At 46.1% G+C, this 19,194-nt stretch overlaps 1 protein-coding gene across 7 annotated transcripts in view; it reads right to left on the bottom strand.

The window, feature by feature from the left end:
* The window catches only part of VIT (vitrin), a 1,755,407-nt gene that overhangs the window by 730,936 nt on the left and 1,005,277 nt on the right, over positions 1-19,194 (bottom strand). For all 7 annotated transcript variants that reach the window (XM_069234891.1, XM_069234890.1, XM_069234889.1 and 4 more), the window contains one exon: positions 271-333. In XM_069234891.1, coding sequence (XP_069090992.1) covers positions 271-333 — 63 coding nt within the window. The remainder of the gene's footprint in view (positions 1-270; positions 334-19,194) is intronic.

The raw sequence follows: 19,194 nt of genomic DNA, 5'->3' as shown, positions 1-19,194 counted from the left end.
ACTTTGTTTACTACATAAGTTATGAAATTTGGCCACTACTATCAAATGTCAGAGAATCAAGCAAAGTTTGTTCAACACCACTAATGTATACATAAAACTCAATATGCATGTAAATGATATAAACTATTAATAACTATAATCATGCTTAACATAAATACATTCATGTTTTAAACTAATACAGTAAAATCATTTACTAAATCTTGAGAGTCATTACTCATTTAGTGGTTTCTCCATAAAACGAAATAGTGGTTATACAATCATTTTTCTTACTTGGATTTACTTGTCCTGGTTGTATTCCTTTCTCAGAGATAGTCTGCTGAAATCTTTTATGTCCTATTTGAAAAAAAGAAATGTGACTCAGTATTATAATACACGCTCACTTTTTCATTTAACTCCCAATTTTATTAAAAGTTTAAGATACTTACTACAAATACTCGTGTGTCCTCACACTGCTAACATTCAATACGCCTTTAGATATGTTTTTGTGCATTAGTTGTTTGTTCACATATCACTTTTCTTTTTTTGTACTCAATTGCACAGAAATTTGTAAATATCACAATACATTTGAAAAAAATGCATTTGTCACAATACTAGTGTGTGACATTTTTGCCTTGAATTTCAAATATAACTGAGCAAGTTGAGTTTGCTTTGAATAGGCTTAAGTCAGAATCACTATTTCAAAAGCTAAACTCAAATTCCGCTACTAACCTGAGGTTCTTTTTTTCTAGGGTTCTCAGTTTTTTGTCAAATTCCTCATCTTTTTCTCCTGCCTTTCCTTTTCCCCTTGTGAATAACACTGTAAATGATCAGAAACAGACTCCACAATCTAACACTATCTTATCTTGTGAAACATGACAGTGTGTGTTGTTGTGGTTTCATTTTACACATATCTTGGGCACACAAATTTTAGCATAGCTTAGGCCTGCGCACTGTGCCCTTTCACCTACACATGTGCTCTGATTTCATTTATTCAGTTTTATTCATTTTAAGTTAGCATACTTTTCAGCGCAGAAGTTATATTTCCCTTGTCAGCTGTGATTTTGTGAATGCGTTGCTATTATTTCTCTGCACAACATTTCACCATGTACATTTGTCCAAGACTGACAAGAGCAGTACAAGATAACCTAGTAAGTATTGTCACCTCAAGGATATGTAAATAGTCTGACACTTAGGTATATGCCCACCTCAGGCTTTTTTCACAGAACAGAAATATGTTTCTTACAAAAACACTGTACAGGCCAAGGGAAAACAGGGAGGTCATTCCAGGCAGGATACCCATCCATGCTGTATGCCATTTCACCACTGACCTCAGCCCTGTCTCTACAACCAGCCAAGGAGATGTCGGGAAGACCCCTATCTTCCAGATAATGGGGCAGGTGATTTTCTCCTAGACTAAGGGCATCATTTACAACGTTTTGACTCAGGGCAGAGCCGCAAGCATTCTTGCAGCACTGCTGTGCTTCAAAACAAAAGGGCAGGAATGCGCCATATCTACAAGTTATGGCACATTCCTGTCCTTTTCCCCTGTGCTGGCACACACATTGCTGCCATGTGCCAATGCAGGCAAGCATGCATGGATGATTGTTTCTGTGCAGGAAGGGACCAAATGCAGCACACATAGAAAGAGGACAAAACTGGGAGAAATAAATATATTTCTCCCTGTTGTGTCACCTTTACGCCACCTGTGGCGTTGTGTAGGCTTTTGACACAATCCCAGGTTTATTAAACCTTGTAAATCTGGGAATGTGTCAAAATCCATGGATGTTGCGTGGGAACATCCATGCAACACCCATGGAACACATGGAAATGACTCCCTGACTCAAAGTAAGGCAACACAGCGACTTACGCTGCATTGCCTTTATCCATATCTACAAGGCAATGAACGACACGCAAAGTGGCTTTGTGTGGCCTTGTAGATATGGGTCAGCAGACTGCGCCACCGGTGCCTCACAAAAAGTGACACACCAGCAGCACTGGCCGCTTGTAAATTAGCCTCTAAATATGGACAGATTGGGCTATCACTGCTATGCTCTCCCTTAGGAGTTAGGTAGAATTTACTTATGCATGTTATTCCAACATGCTTGTGTTGTTTAATTTCTTCTTGCTGGTCTCAACAATCCTTACCCTGTTATGCCTCATTGCCATAATAATTGCAGTTCATATATTTTATCATAGATTACAGTCTTTTCAATATATGTTTTGAAAACCATCCTGCGTCCTTTCTTTGGCCTATGTATGTGTATGAGACCTTTTGCTAACGAGAGAAACGGGTGAGATTTGTCAACAACAACTTCTCAAGAGAGGTCATAGAGTGTCATGCATCATAGCTGCCACAAATCACATTTGCATTTAAGCTTGAGTGAGGTACTGCTAGCTAACCGAAATGGTTGGGCGAGACAGCTGTTAAGATAGCATGGGATTGACTCAGTCACTCACAAATGGTGGTGCTGCCCCCAAATCCAGAAGTCTTGTTCCAGTACGACAGTGCACCATCAAGCCCACTGGAAAGGGTAGAGGGGTGGTTATTTTCAATAACCTTGATTACGAATCAAGAGTTATGGGATTGTTGTCTATAAAGGAACACTATCAAAGGGTTTCCCATGCTAGGCTAGATGGTTTAAAAGAGCGATTGTTCAGCCTTATTGAAGAAGCTAAGGAAAAAATTGGGGTTGTGAGGAAGAGCACAGATTCCTCAACCAAAAATATCACATGATTCCAACTATTTATGGATTACCAAAACTTCACAAAAATATGGGGGGGCACCACCACAAAACCTTTAGGACTGATTGTCTCATGTTTAGGCTCTCTTATGGAATCATTGAGCAAACATATGAATTCCTTTTTAAAACCATTAGTAAGTTTAGCTAAATCCTATATCAAGGATTCAGCACATATGAATTCAACAGTTTAGAATTCGATAAAGACACAGAGCTTCTAATCACTCTTGACATCAAAGCCCTACAGTATATACAAATATCCCTTAGAATGAATGAATAGAGGTAATCCAACATGTGTTACTGGAGTTTGATCTCCAGGGGAGAAGTATAGAATTTTTTGTGAGATGTGTAAGGATGATTCTCAAGAACAATATATCTTTGTTTATGGATGACTTGTTTTCATAATTGAAAGGGACTAACATGGGGACCACATATGCTCCCAGTCCAGCCTGCCTTTAAGTAGGAGCATTTGAAAGGAAGCACATTCACAAAGAGATAGCCCCTTTCTTTGAAAATGTGAAACACTGGCATCATTTTATAGACAATATACTTTTTATTTCAAGAGGTTCTGAAGAGCAATTGTGTGAATTAATTACATGGCTTTATTTAGGGAACACAAATATTAAAATTACGGCCAGGAACAGTAGCCTTAAATGTGACTTTCTGGATATATCTATCAAGGACATTTCTTGCCACCCTTGAAGTTGAATTACTTAGCAAACCCACAGATAAACATACTCTATTACATTTCTCTATCTAACCACCCAAAGAGCTAAAAGGTTGACATTCCAATTAGACAAGTCCTCCATTTTCAGGGAAATTGTACTTTCACTCAGAGACCCGCAAAAAGAAATTAAAAGGGAGGGGATACCCTAAGAAACGTATAAATCATTCCTTTATGAGAGCTAAATATAGTGACAGTATGTTCTTATATGGGAGAGGAAGGGTGAAGAGTTAGAAGATTATTTTGTTAGTAATTTTTTGGAGATTAGTATCAGAATACAAATGTGATTCAGAGAAATTGGAACATTTTGAATAGTAATACTACTGTGAAGTTGAAAAGCCCTCCCTTTGCTTTTTGGTTGAATAAAAACTTTAGGAATACATTGGTATGCATGTATAGGGAGAAAGAACCCTTGTCCATGAAAGCATTTCCAGAGGCTGGGGGAGGCTACTCCTCCCCAGCCCTGACACCTTTTTCCAAAGGGAGAGGGTAGAACACCCTCTCTCTGAGGAAGTAATTTGTTCTGCCTTCCTGGGCCAAGCCTGGCTGGACCCCAGGAGGGCAGAAACCTGTCTGAGGGGTTGACAGCAGCAGCAACTGCAGTGAAACCCCCGGAAAGGTAGTTTGGCAGTACCCGGGTCTGAGCTAGAGACTCAGGGGATCATGGAATTGTCTCCCCAATGCCAGAATGGCATTGGGGTGACAATTCCATGATCTTAGACATGTTACATGGCCATGTTCAGAGTTACCATTGTGACGCTATACATATGTCGTGACATTTGTATAGTGCACGCATGTAATGGTGTCCCCGCACTCACAAAGTCCGGGGAATTTGCCCTGAACAATGTGGGAGCACCTTGGCTAGTGCCAGGGTTCCCACATACTAAGTAACTTAGCACCCAACCTTTACCAGGTAAAGGTTAGACATATAGGTGACTTATAAGTTACTTAAGTACAGTGGTAAATGGCTGTGAAACAACGTGGACGTTATTTCACTCAGGCTGCACTGGCAGGCCTGTGTAAGAATTGTCAGATCTCCCTATGGGTGGCACAAGAAATGCTGCAGCCCATAGGGATCTCCTGGAACCCCACTACCCTGGGTACCTCAGTACCATATACTAGGGAATTATAATGGTGTTCCAGTATGCCAATGTAAATTGGTGAAATTGGTCACTAGCCTGTTAGTGACAATTTGGAAACAAATTAGAGAGCATAACCACTGAGGTTATGAATAGCAGAGCCTCAGTGAGACAGTTAGTCATAACACAGGTAACACATACAGGGCACACTTATGAGCACTGGGGCCCTGGCTGGCAGGGTCCCAGTGACACATACAACTAAAACAACATATATACAGTGTAATATGGGGGTAACATGCCAGGCAAGATGGTACTTTCCTACACAACCCCCCCCAAACGAAGGACAATAAGACTAGCCATGACCTGATGAGTCTTCATTGTCTAAGTGGAAATATCTGGAGAGTCCATCTGCATTGGAGTGGGTACTCCCAGGTCTATGTTCCACTGTATAGTCCATTCCCTGTAGGGATATGGACCACCTCAACAATTTAGGGTTTTCACCTTTCATTTGTTTTAGCCAAAGTAGAGGTTTGTGGTCTGTCTGAACAATGAAGTGAGTGCCAAACAGGTATGGCCTCAACTTCTTCAGTGCCCAGACCACAGCAAAGGCCTCCCTCTCTATGGCAGACCAACGCTTTTCTCTAGGGGTCAACCTCCTGCTGATAAAAGCAACAGGTTGATCCTGGCCCTCAGAATTAAGTTGTGATAAGACTGCCCCTACCCCTAATTCAGATGCATCAGTTTGGACAATTATTTTTTTGGAGTAACAGGGGCTTTTCAGGACAGGTGCAGAGCACATGGCCTGCTTCAGCTCCTCAAAAGCTTTCTTTCAGTTTGCTGTCCATAAAACCTTTTTAGGCATTTTCATAGATGTGAGGTCATTAAGAGGGGCTGCAATGGAGCCATAGTTCTTTATGAACCTCCTGTAATACCCAGTGAAGCCTAAAAAGGCTCTCATCTGAGTCTGAGTTGTAGGGGGAACCCAATCTATAATAGTTTGGATTTTCCCCTGAAGTGGTGCAATCTGTTCTCCACCTACCAGGTGTCCCAGATAAACCACTTTCCCCTGCCCTATCTGGCACTTTGAAGCCTTGAGAGTGAGGCCTGCCTTTTGCAGGGCCTCCAAAACTTTCCATAGGTGGACCAGGTGATCATCCCAGCTGGAGCTAAAGACAGCTATATCATCTAGATATGCTGCACTAAAAGCTTCCAGCCCTTGCAGGACTGTGTTCACCAACCTTTGAAAAGTGGCAGGTGCATTTTTCAATCCAAAAGGCATTACTGTGAATTGGTAATGGCCTCCAATGGTTGAAAATGCAGTTTTTGCTTTTGCATCCTCTGATAACTTGATCTGCCAATACCCTGCAGTCAAATCAAAGGTGCTTAGATACTTGGCAGATGCCAGTGTATCTATTAGCTCATGTGCCCTGGGTATAGGGTGAGCATCAGTTTTGGTTACCTGGTTGAGACCTCTGTAGTCAACACAAAATCTTATTTCCCTTTTTCCATCCTTGGAATGAGGTTTTGGTACAAGTACCACAGGAGAGGCCCATGGACTTTCAGAGTGCTCAACCACTCCCAGTTCAAGCATTTTCTGCACTTCTTGCTTTATGCAGTCTCTGACATGGTCAGGCTGCATATAGATCTTACTTTTGACAGGCAAGCTGTCTCCAGTATCTATAGTGTGCTCACACTAGGAAGTGGTGCCTGGCACAGTAGAGAAGAGTTCAGAAAACTGACCCAGGAGATTTATGCAGTGGTCTTTCTGCTCAGAAGTAAGAAAATCCGCCAAAACTACACCTTCCACTAGAGCATCTTGTTCTGTGGAAGAGAAGAGATCAGGGAGAGGGTCACTCTCTTCTTCCTGTCCCTCATCTGTTGCCATGAGCAGGGTGAGATCAGCCCTGTCATAGTAGGGTTTCAGGCGATTGACATGGAGCACCCTAAGGGGACTCCTGGCAGTGCCTAAGTCAACTAAGTAGGTGACTTCACCCTTTTTCTCAACAATGATGTGGGGTCCACTGCATTTGTCTTGGAGTGCTCTTGGGGCCACAGGCTCCAAGACCCACACTTTCTGCCCTGGTTGGTACTGAACCAAAACAGCCTTCTGGTCATGCCATTGCTTTTGGAGCTCTTGGCTGGCCTGAAGGTTTTTACTGGCCTTTTTCATGTACTCAGCCATTTTAGATCTTAGGCCAAGTACATAGTCCACTATGTCTTGCTTAGGAGCTTTTAAAGGTTGTTCCCAACCCTCCTTCACAAGTGTTAGATGACCTCTTACAGGGTGTCCAAATAGCAGTTCAAAGGGGCTGAAGCCCACTCCTTTCTGGGGTACCTCCCTGTAAGCAAAAAGGAGGCAAGGTAACAGGATATCCCATCTCCTGCGGAGTTTTTCAGGGAGTCCCATTATCATTCCTTTGAGAGTTTTATTAAACCTCTCAACCAGTCCATTTGTTTGTGGATGATAGGGTGTAGTGAACTTGTATGTCACACCACATTCCTTCCACATGGCCTTTAAGTAATCAGACATGAAATTGCTTTCCCTGTCTGATACCACCTCTTTTGGGAAGCCCACCCTGGAAAAGATTCCCAAGAGGGCCTTTGCCACTGCAGGAGCTGTAGTGGTCCTTAGAGGAATTGCTTCAGGATATCTGGTGGCATGGTCCACTACCACCAAGATAAACCTATTGCCTGAAGCAGTAGGAGGGTCAAGGGGCCCAACTATGTCAACCCCTACCCTTTCAAAGGGAACCCCAACCACTGGCAGTGGAATAAGGGGTGCCTTTGGAGTGCCACCTGTCTTGCCACTGGCTTGACAGGTTTCACAAGAATTACAAAATTCCTTTGTGTCCTCTGACATTCTAAGCCAATGAAACAAGGGGACAAGCCTGTCCCAAGTTTTCATTTGCCCCAAATGTCCAGCTAAGGAAATGTCGTGGGCTAGAGTTAGGAGGCACTTTCTGTATTCCTGAGGAATCACCAATCTCCTGGCAGCTCCAGGTTTTGGATCCCTTGCTTCAGTATACAAATGGTTGTCCTCCCAGTAAACTCGGTGAGAGTCACTGACATCCCCATTTGCTTGTGTGACAGCTTGCTGCCTTAGACCCTCTAGTGTGGGACAGGTATGCTGTGCCACACTCAGCTCCTTTCTGGCAGGCCCCCCGTCACCCAAAAGCTCAGCAGTGTCTGCTTCCAGCTCTTCTGGTGTAGGTTCTGCAAAGGGTGGAAATTCATCTTCCTCAGAAGTTGAATCCACTGTGGAGGGAGGGATAGTAGGTAGTGTTTTAACTTTACTAACCCTAGCTTTAGGGAGCACTTGGTCCTTTCTTCCAGGATCCAAGTCACCCTGTCCTTTTTGCTTTTTGGCCTGAGCCCTGGTTAAAGCACAAATATGCCCTGGATTTCCCAGCATTGCTGCATGAGCATCCAACTCCACTTCTGCCCAAGCTGATGTCTCTAAATCGTTCCCTAGTAGACAGTCTACAGGTAAATCTGAGGCAACCACAACTTTCTTTGGACCAGTAACCCCCCCCAGTTGAGATTCACAACAGCCATGGGGTGGCTAAGAGTGTTGTTATGATCATCAGTCACTTGGTACTGGTGACCAAGTAGGTGTTGTTCAGGGTGGACCAGTTTCTCTATTACCATGGTAACACTGGCACCTGTGTCCCTGTAGGCCTGAACCTCAACACCATTTATTAGGGGTAGTTGCTTGTACTTATCCATGTTAAGGGGACAAGCAACCAAGGTGGCCAAATCAATGGCCCCTCGGAGACTAACACAGCCTCTGTGGTCTCCCTAATCAGACCAACCCCAACTAAGTTACCAAAAGTGAGCCCAGCTACTCCCTTGGATTGGCTATTAGTAGGTTTTCTCCCACCACCACTGCTATTACTAGGGGCACTAGGTGTAGCAGCAGGGGTTGTAGTGGTAGGAGGCTTGGTGCTTTTCTTTGGGCAACTGGGATCAGTTGTCCAATGGCTTTTATTTTACATAAATAGCACCATGGTTTCTTTTCTTTGTTTTGATTAAAGGAGGATTTGGGCCCACCAACCCCACCAGAGTGTTGTTGTGGGCCTGATGAAGACTCATTTTTATATTTGTCCCCACCCTTGTCAGAAGACTTACCATCCTTCTTCTTGCCATCCTTGTCACCCCCTGTATGAACTTTTCTGTTCACCCTTGTTCTGACCCATTTGTCTGCCTTCTTTTCCAATTCTTGGGGAGAGGTCAGATCAGAGTCTACCAGGTACTGGTGTAACAAATCAGACAAACAATTATTAAGAATATGCTCTCTCCGGATTAAGTTATACAGGTTTCATAGTCAGAAAATTTACTGCCATGTAACCACCCCTCCAAGGCCTTCACTGAATGGTCAACAAAGTCTACCCAGTCTTGTGAAGACTCCTTTTTGGTTTCTCTGAACTTCATCCTGTACTGTTCAGTGGTTAAGCCATAACCATCTAGGAGTGCATTCTTAAGAACTGTAAATTTATTGGCATCACTTTCTTTAACAGTAAGGAGCCTACTCCTACCCTTTCCACTGAAAGATAGCCATAGGATAGCAGCCCACTGCCTTTGAGGGACCTCCTGTACAACACAGGCCCTCTCAGGTGCAGCAAACCACTTGTTAATGTCATCCCCCTCCATGTAAGGGGGAACTATCTTGTGCAGATTCCTAGAATCATGCTCTTTTGCAGGATGACTATTTGGAATACTGCTGCTGCCACCATGGGGTCCTAACTCCAACCTCTGTCTTTCTCTTTCTAAATCAAAGGACTGCCTATCTAAATCCAGCTGTTGCTTCTTGAGCTTCAGCCTGGATTCTTCCACTCTTAATCTATTGAGCTCCCTTTCTAACACTCTGTCATCAGGGTGGGTGGGTGGGGCATGTCTTGAAACAGAAGTATGGTGAGAATGACCAGAGGGAGACCTGGCCCTAATAGATGGCACTCTAACATTCTGGCCTACAGAAGTAACACTCCTACTGTGATGAGAAGTAACACTCTTACTGTGATGTGAATTCACATCAGTACCAGCTATGCTAGGTGGCCTGCTAATGGGCAGGTTGGGAAGGTTCCCTTCTAAATCTTTTGCTAGGGGTGGCCCATGGTCAGATTGGGAACCATCAGCTAATTTCTCAACCGAAGTGCCAACTAAGGTCTTATCTTGTTCAATGAGCATATTAACCCTTTAGCTGCTGGGCCTTTTCCCCCCCAGTGCTGAGCCCTTTTTTGGCTATTTGGGGTAGTTCGCGCTTAGGGCTTCATAACTTTTTGTCCACATAAGCTAACCACGCCAAATTTGCGTCCTTTTTTCCCAACATCCTAGGGATTCTAATGGTACCCAGAGTTTGTGGTTTCCCCTGGAGGAGACCAAGAAAATAGCCAAAATACAGTGAAAATTTTGTTTTTTCCAAAAAAATGGGAAAAAAGGGCTGCCGAAGAAGGCTTGTGGTTTTTTCCCTGAAAATGCCATCAACAAAGGGTTTCTGGTGCTGAAATCACTATCTTCCCACCTTTCAGGAACGGGCAGACTTGAATCAGAAAAACACATTTTTCAACACAAATTTGGCATTTTACTGGGACATACCCCATTTTTACTATATTTGGTGCTTTCAGCCTCCTTCCAGTTAGTGACAGGAATGGGTATGAAACCAATGCTGGATCCTGGAATGCTAAACATTTCTGAAAACTAGACAAAATTCTGAATTCAGCAAGGGGTCGTTTGTGTAGATCCTATAAGGTTTTCCTACAGAAAATAACAGCTGAAATAAACAAAATATTGAAATTGAGCTGAAAACAACAGCCATTTTTCTTACTCTGTAACTTTTTCCTGCGATTTCAGATTTCTGAAAGCAATATACCGTTTTGTCTGCTGGACTCTTCTGGTTGCGGGGATATAAAGGGCTTGTAGGTTCATCAAGAACCCTAGGTACCCAGAGCCAATTAATGAGCTGCACCCTGCAGTTGGTTTTCATTCTATACTGGGTATACAGCAATTCATTTGCTGAAATATGAAGAGTGAAAAAGAGGTATCAAGAAAACCTTCGCATTTCGAAAATGGGATCAAGATAAGGTTTTGAGGAGCAGTGGTTATTTGCACATCGCTGAATTCCGAGGTGCCCATACTAGCATGTGAATTGCAGGGCAGTTCTCAAATAGACGTCTTTTTTACACACTCTCTTATATTTGGAAGGAAAAAATGTAGAGAAAGATAAGGGGCAATAACACTTGTTTTGCTATTCTATGTTCCCCCAAGTCTCCTGATAAAAATGATACCTCACTTGTGTGGGTAGGCCTAGCGCCCGCGACAGGAAACGCCCCAAAGCGCAACGTGGACACATCCAAATTTTTGGAAGAAAACAGAGGTGTTTTTTGCGAAGTGCCTACCTGTAGATTTTGGCCTCTAGCTCAGCCGGCACCTAGGGAAACCTACCAAACCTGTGCATTTCTGAAAACTAGAGACCTAGGGGAATCCAAGGAGGGGTGACTTGCGGGGCTCAGACCAGGTTCTGTTACCCAGAATCCTTTGCAAACCTCAAAAAGTGGCTAAAAAAACAAGTTTTCCTCACATTTCGGTGACAGAAAGTTCTGAAATCTGAGAGGAGCCACAAATTTCCTTCCACCCAGCGTTTCCCCAAGTCTCCCGATAAAAATGATACCTCACTTGTGTGGGTAGGCCTAGCGCCCACGACAGGAAATGCCCCAAAACACAACGTGGACACATCACATTTTTTCATAGAAAACAGTGCCTACCTGTGGATTTTGGCCTCTAGCTCAGCCGGCACCTAGGGAAACCTAGTAAACCAGCACATTTTTGAAAACTAGAAACCCAGGGGAATCCAAGATGAGGTGACTTGTGGGGCTCGGACCAGGTTCTGTTACCCAGAATCCTTTGCAAACCTCAAAATGTGGCTAAAATAACACATTTTCCTCACATTTCGGTGACAGAAAGTTCTGGAATCTGAGAGGAGCCACAAATTTCCTTCCACCCAGCGTTCCCCCAAGTCTCCCGATAAATATGATACCTCACTTGTGTGGTTAGGCCTGGTGCCTGCGATAGGAATAGATCACACAACGGTCAATGTTGGTCCTTACGTGAGGCAGCTGTTGACCCTGGGGTGATCCATTCCTGACACAGGCACTAGGTGCAGGCACTCAAGTGGGGTAGTGTTTTTATCAGGACAGGTGAGGAGTCACTGGGTGGTAGGAATGTTGTGGATCCCAGCATATTCCTGTAGTTTGTGTGACAGAAATGCGAGAAAAATTGAGGTTTTTTTCAACATTTCAGCTTTGCAGGGTATTCTGGGTAAGAAAACTTTGGGGAATCCACAAAAGTCACACCTCTGTGGACTCCCCCGAATGTCTAGTTTCCAGAAATGTTTGGGTTTAGTGTGTTTCTCTATATGGCCGCCGAATCCAGGACCAAAACCACAGGTGCCTGCCTTACAAAACTAGTTTGTTTTGCCATAGACAATTTTGATGTATCCACAATATGATTTGGGTGGTGGAATTTGGGGCTGAACTAAATTGGGGAGCTCCCAAGAGAGCACTCTCTCTCTGCTTGCCGCTGCATTCACCTGCTCTCTGGGTTGGCCTAACCCACTATTACCCAGTTGCACGAACAGCTTGCGAAGGGACAGCAGGACTGTCCTCATCACCTCCCTCATAATGTACTGGAAGAGGAGTTATCGAATGGGACTCCTCTGACTGAAAAATCACTCCCAGAGTCTGCGCCATTGTCCTATCCCTCAGATGCTGTCTCAGTATCTGATGTCTCAGTCTCTGATCCCATGTCAGAGCGGTCCTCTATAACCCGAGTACAGGCAGCAGTCATCCATCAAGATGCCATCTCTGCTATTGGCTAAACTGTTGCTCTAAAACACTAGCCTACGTAGACAGTCACAAAATCGATGGTGTGTGTGAGATACGTGCAACAGTAGAGGCCACCTTACCTGCGATTCTTCCCTCAATCAGCACGTACTTTCAAGACACTCAAAAAACACCTTGTCACATACCATTCGTCACAGTCTTTAGCACCTCCTGCGCCCAGTCCAACAATCATTATTGGTGCTCCCACTCCCTCCTCCTCGGATTCCCTCATTACCACCCAGCAAAAGTGCCCTTCATCTCTCCATAGACTTTACTAATGTACTCAGCTATTTACATAAAATACAGATTTGCTCTTTGCAGTAGGCATATAAACCTTCTGCACTTCTTTATGGCACTAAAACTGCCACTAGACAAGTCGGACCCTTTTCCCCCCAGGGAAACCACACACATATTGACAAAAGTGATATATATATGACAGCCAACCACCTGAAACTCAACTCAAGCAAAACCGAAATAATCCTCTTTGGCCCACACAAAAACACCTGGGACCCCTCATGGTGGCCCACCACGCTAGGCCCTGCACCCACCCCCGCCAACCACGCACGCAACCTCAGCATCATCCTAGACTCCTCCCTCTCGATGACCCAACAAATCAACGCTCTTACCTCCTCATGCTTCAACACACTCCGTATACTGAAAAACATTCAAATGGATCCCCACAGAGACCAGAAAAACTGTCACTCACGCACTCATCAGCAGCAGGCTTGATTACGGAAACGCCCTCTACGCCGGCACCACTCTAAAACTCAAGCGCAAACTACACGCATCCGGAACTCAGCAGCACGACTCATCCTCGACATCCGCCGACACGAACACATCTCTCCACACCTCAAATCCCTCCACTGGCTCCCCATTGACAAAAGGATCACCTTCAAGATCCTCATCCTCGCACACAAATCACTCCACAACACAGGCCCTGCCTACTTCAACGAGAGTCACCTTCCACACCCCAACACGAAACGTCCGCTCAGCTGACCTCTCTCTCGCCTCTGTCCCCCGCATCAAACACACCACCACCGGGGGCAGATCCTTCTCCTACCTTGCACCCAAAACCTGGAACGCCCTCACAACCCACCTTCGCAAGACCCAAAACCTACTTCTTTTCAGGAAGGGCCTCAAAACCTGGCTTTTCAAACAGTGAACCTCCCAGCCCCTTTCCCTCCCCCTTTCCCTCCCCCGTCCCCCCCCCAGCGCCTTGAGACCCTCACGAGTGAGTAGCGTGCTTTATAAATCTCTTTGATTGATATAGATCTACCTCTATATATATATATATCTATCTACATAGATATATCTATAGATATATCCATGTACCTAGATATATCTATCTACATAGATATATATAGATCTATATATACATCTATTTTTTTTTAGTTGTTGTATGGTTTCCTTGGGGGCCAAAATGGCCCCCAGGGAAACCCTACAACATCTAAAAAAAAATATTGCCCCCACAGGGGGTCACCCTGCCCACGGGCGACCCCCTGTCAGTTTATTTATTTTTGAAAAAAAAAAAATTCCCCTGGGGGGGTCGCAATCGCGCCCCCCCCCCCCCCCCCCCCCAGGGGGCACCTACCTTTTTTTAAAAATAAAAATTATGCCGGGGGGGCGGCCCATTTTCCGGGGGGGCCGCCCCCCCAAAGTGAAATCCCTGGCGTCTAGTGGTGTTTCCTGGCCCCCGATCGCAGCTGTGCTGCGATCGGGGGCCAGGAAACACTTTCAGAAGGCCTCGTAAGAAAGGGGAGAGTCTCCCCTTTCTTACGAGGCCATTTCAAAGTGTTTCCTGGCCCCCGATCGCAGCACAGCTGCGACCGGGGGCCGGGAAACACTTTCAGGAAGGCCTCGTAAGAAAGGGGAGTGTCTCCCCTTTCTTACGGGGCCTTCCTGAAAGTGTTTCCTGGCCCCCGATCGCAGCTGTGCTGCGATCGGGGGCCAGGAAACACTTTCAGGAAGGCCTCGTAAGAAAGGGGAGACTCTCCCCTTTCTTACGAGGCCTTCCCGAACGTGGGAAAGGCCGTTTTCCCCATCAAAGCAGGAAGCGGCCGCAAGGCTGCTTCCTGCTTTGATGGGGAAAACACCTTTGAAACGTCACAAAGGGGCGGGTGGGGGGCGGGGGAGACACGGAAGCTTCCGTGTCTTCCGGGGGAAGTTTAAAAAAAAAAAAAATCCTCAGGTGCGACGCACCCGAGGATTTATTAATACCCTTCCTGGTGTCGGCCACTGGTCGTGACCCGCACCAGGGAGGGTGCGTGGGCGTCGGCCAGTGGCCGACGCCCGCACCGAAAAGGTTAACCAATAGTTCTCTAGAGGGATTCTTCCCTACCCCTAAACCTCTTTCAATGCAGAGACTCCTTGCTCCTTTGCAGCTAAGGTGATCATAAGCAAGTTTGGATAGATCAACAGTTTGACCTGTGCCAGACATTATAGAAAGTGTTTAAGGGACAGAAAAAGTGAGAAAAAAGTTTTCAGAACTTTTTAAAGGACAGAAAAAAAAAAACTTTTTAAACTTTTAAAGAACTTTTTGAAAGTTTAGAGGTACTTTTCAGCACTTAGCAAAGAAGTGAGAGAAGAAAAGCAAAACTGTTTGGTTAGGTGTACATACACTGAACTTGTTTTGTATATTTTTCTCTTATGAAAAGTAAAATATGACAAAGTGGTAAGTAGTTGCAAGTACTTATCCCACCACTGCACAACCAATGTAGGAGGCTGGACTGGCTTGTAGTGGGTACCAAGAAGTACTTACACCTTGCACCAGGCCCAGGTATCCCTTATTAGTGTAGAGGGGTGTCTAGCAGCTTAGGCTGATAGAAAAGGTAGCTTAGCAGAGCAGCTTAGGCTGAACTAGGAGACAAGTGAAGCTCCTACAGTACCACTAGTGTCATATGCACAATATCATAAGAAAACACAATACACAGATATACTAAAAATAAAGGTACTTTATTTTTATGACAATATGCCAAAGTATCTCAGTGAGTACCCTCAGTGTGGGGATAGCAAATATACACAAGATATATGTACACAATACCAAAATATGCAGTAATAGCAATAGAAAACAGTGCAAACAATGTATAGTCACAATAGAATGCAATGGGGGCACATAGGGATAGGGGAAACACAAACCATACACTCTAGAAGTGGAATGCGAACCACGAATGGACCCCACACCTATGTGACCTTGTAGAGGGTCGCTGGGACTGTAAAGAAACAGTGAGGGTTAGAAAAATAGCCCACCCCAAGACACTGAAAAGTGGATGCAAAGTGCACTAAGTTCCCCAAAGAGCACAGAAGTTGTGATAGGGGAATTTTGCAGGAAAGACCAACACCAGCAATGCAACAACGATGGATTTCCAGACGAGAGTACCTGTGGAAAAAGGGGACCAAGTCCAAAAGTCACGATCAAGTCGGGAGTGGGCAGATGCCCAGGAAATGCCAGCTGTGGGTGCAAAGAAGGTGCCACTGGATGGTAGAAGCTGTAGATTCTGCAAGAACGACAAGGGCTAGAAACTTTCCCTTTGGAGGATCGATGTCCCACGTTGTGAAGAGTCGTGCAGAGGTGTTTTCGTGCAGAAAGACCACCAACAAGCCTTACTAGCTGCAAAGCTTGCGGTTAGGGTTTTTGGATGCTGCTGTGGCCCAGGAGGGACCAGGATATCGCCAATTGCGTGAGGAGACAGAGGGGGCATCCAGCAAGACAAAGAGCCCACTCAGAAGCAAGCAGCACCCGCAGAAGTGCCGGAACAGGCACTACGAAGTGGAGTGAACCGGAGCTCACCCGAAGTTGCACAAGAGGGTCCCACGAAGCCGGAGGACAACTCAGGAGGTTGTGCAATGCAGGTTAGAGTGCTGGGGACCCAGGCTTGGCTGTGCACAAAGGAAATCCTGGAAGAGTGCACAGGAGCCGGAGTAGCTGCAAAAGACACGGTTCCCAGCAATGCAGTCTAGCGTGGGGAGGCAAGGACTTACCTCCACCAAACTTGGACTGAAGAGTCACTAGACTGTGGGAGTCACTTGGACAGAGTTGCTGAGTTCAAGGGACCTCGCTTGTCGTGCTGAGAGGAGACCCAGAGGACCGGTGATTCAGTTCTTTGGTGCCTGCGGTTGCAGGGGGAAGATTCTGTCGACCCACGGGAGATTTCTTCGGAGCTTCTGGTACAGAGAGGAGGCAGACTACCCCCACAGCATGCCCCACCAGGAAAACAGTTGAGAAGGCGGCAGGATCAGCGTTACAAGGTCGCAGTAGTCGTCTTTGCTACTTTGTTGCAGTTTTGCAGGATTCCAGTGCGGTCAGCAGTCGATTCCTTGGCAGAAGGTGAAGAGAGAGATGCAGAGGAACTCTGATGAGCTCTTGCATTTGTTATCTAAGGAATTCCCCAAAGCAGAGACACTAAATAGCCAGAAAAGGAGGTTTGGCTACTTAGGAGAGAGGATAGGCTAGCAACACCTGAAGGATCCTATCAGAAGGAGTCTCTGACGTCACCTGCTGGCACTGGCCACTCAGAGCAGTCCAGTGTGCCAGCAGCACCTCTGTTTCCGAGATGGCAGAGGTCTGGAGCACACTGGAGGAGCTCTGGGCACCTCCCAGGGGAGGTGCAGGTCAGGGGAGTGGTCACTCCCCTTTCCTTTGTCCAGTTTCACGCCAGAGCAGGGCTGAGGGATCCCTGAACTGGTGCAGACTGGCTTATGCAGAGATGGGCACCATCTGTGCCCATCAAAGCATTTCCAGAGGCTGGGGGAGGCTACTCCTCCCCAGCCCTGACACCTTTTTCCAAAGGGAGAGGGTGTAACACCCTCTCTCTGAGGAAGTCCTTTGTTCTGCCTTCCTGGGCCAAGCCTGGCTGGACCCCAGGAGGGCAGAAACCTGTCTGAGGGGTTGGCAGCAGCAGCAGCTGCAGTGAAACCCCTGAAAAGGCAGTTTGGCAGTCGCCGGGTCTGTGCTAGAGACCCGTGGGATCATGGGATTGTGCCAACAATGCCAGGATGGCATTGAGGGGGCAATTTCATGATCATAGACAAGTTACATTTCCATATTCGGAGTTACCATTGTGAAGCTACACATAGGTAGTGACCTATGTGTAGTGCATGCGTGTAATGGTGTCCCCGCACTCACAAAGTCCGGGGAATTTTCCCTGAACCATGTGGGGGCACCTTGGCTAGTGCCAGGGTGCCCACACACTAAGTAACTTAGCACCCAACCTTTACCAGGTAAAGGTTAGACATATAGCTGACTTATAAGTTACTTAAGTGCAGTGGTAAATGGCTGTGAAATAACGTGGACTTTATTTCACTCAGGCTGCAGTGGCAGGCCTGTGTAAGAATTGTCAGAGCTCCCTATGGGTGGCAAAAGAAATGCTGCAGCCCATAGGGATCTCCTAGAACCCCAATACCCTGGGTACCTTAGTACCATATACTAGGGAATTATAAGGGTGTTCCAGTATGCCAATATGAATTGGTGAAATTGGTCACTAGCCTGTTAGTGACAATTTGTACAGAGAGAGCATAACCACTGAGGTTCTGGTTAGCAGAGCCTCAGTGAGACAGTTAGGCACCACACAGGGAACACATACATATAGGTCACAAACTTATGAGCACTGGGGTCCTGGCTAGCAGGGTCCCAGTGACACATAACAAACATAATGAAAACATAGGGTTTTCACTACTAGCACTGGGCCCTGGCTGGCAGGATCCCAGTGAGACAGTGAAAACACCCTGACATACACTCACAAACAGGCCAAAAGTTGGAGTAACAAAGCTAGAAAGAGGCTACTTTCTCACACCTATGGGCTGCAGCAATTCTTTTGCCACCCACAGGGAGCTCTGACAATTCTTACACAGGCATGCCACTGCAGCCTGAGTGAAATAATGCCCACATTATTTCACAGCCATTTTACACAGCACATAAGTAACTTATAAGTCACCTATATGTCTAACCTTCACCTGGTGAAGGTTGGGTGCAAAGTTACATAGTGTGTGGGCACCCTGGCCCTAGCCAAGGTGCCCCCACATCGTTCAGGGCAAATTCCCCAGACTTTGTGAGTGCGGGGACACCAGTTCACGCGTACACTATACATAGGTCACTACCTATGTATAGCATCACAATGGTAACTCCGAACATGGCCATGTAACATGTCTAAGATCATGGAATTGTCACCCCAATGCCATTCTGGCATTGGGGAGACAATTCCATGATCCCCCGAGTCTCTAGCACAGACCCGGATACTGCCAAACTGCCTTTCCCAGGGTTTCACTGCAGCTGCTGCCAACCCCTCAGACAGGTTTTTGCCCTCCTGGGGTCCAGCCAGGCCTGGCCCAGGAAGGCAGAACAAAGGACTTCCTCAGAGAGAGGGTGTTGCACCCTCTCCCTTTGGAAAAAGGTGTCAGGGCTGGGGAGGAGTAGCCTCCCCCAGCCTCTGGAAATGCTTTGATGGGCACAGATGGTGCCCATCTGTGCATAAGCCAGTCTACACCGGTTCAGGTATCCCCCAGCCCTGCTCTGGCGGGAAACTGGACAAAGGAAAGGGGAGAGACCACTCCCCTGACCTGCACCTCCCAGTGGAGGTGCCCAGAGCTCCTCCAGTGTGCCCCAGACCTCTGCCAACTTGGATTCAGAGGTGTGCTGGCACACTGGACTGCTCTGAATGGCCAGGGCCAGCAGGTGACGTCAGAGACTCCTTCTGATAGGCTCTTACCTGTGTTGCTAGCCTATCCTCCTTCCTAGGTAGCCAAAACTCCTTTTCTGGCTATTTAGGGTCTCTGCTTTGGGGAATTCTTCAGATAACGAATGCAAC

This window comes from Pleurodeles waltl, chromosome 5 (genome assembly GCF_031143425.1).
Source record: "Pleurodeles waltl isolate 20211129_DDA chromosome 5, aPleWal1.hap1.20221129, whole genome shotgun sequence".
Classification (NCBI taxonomy): Eukaryota; Metazoa; Chordata; class Amphibia; order Caudata; family Salamandridae; genus Pleurodeles; species Pleurodeles waltl.
This window is presented reverse-complemented; position numbering and strand designations above follow the sequence as displayed.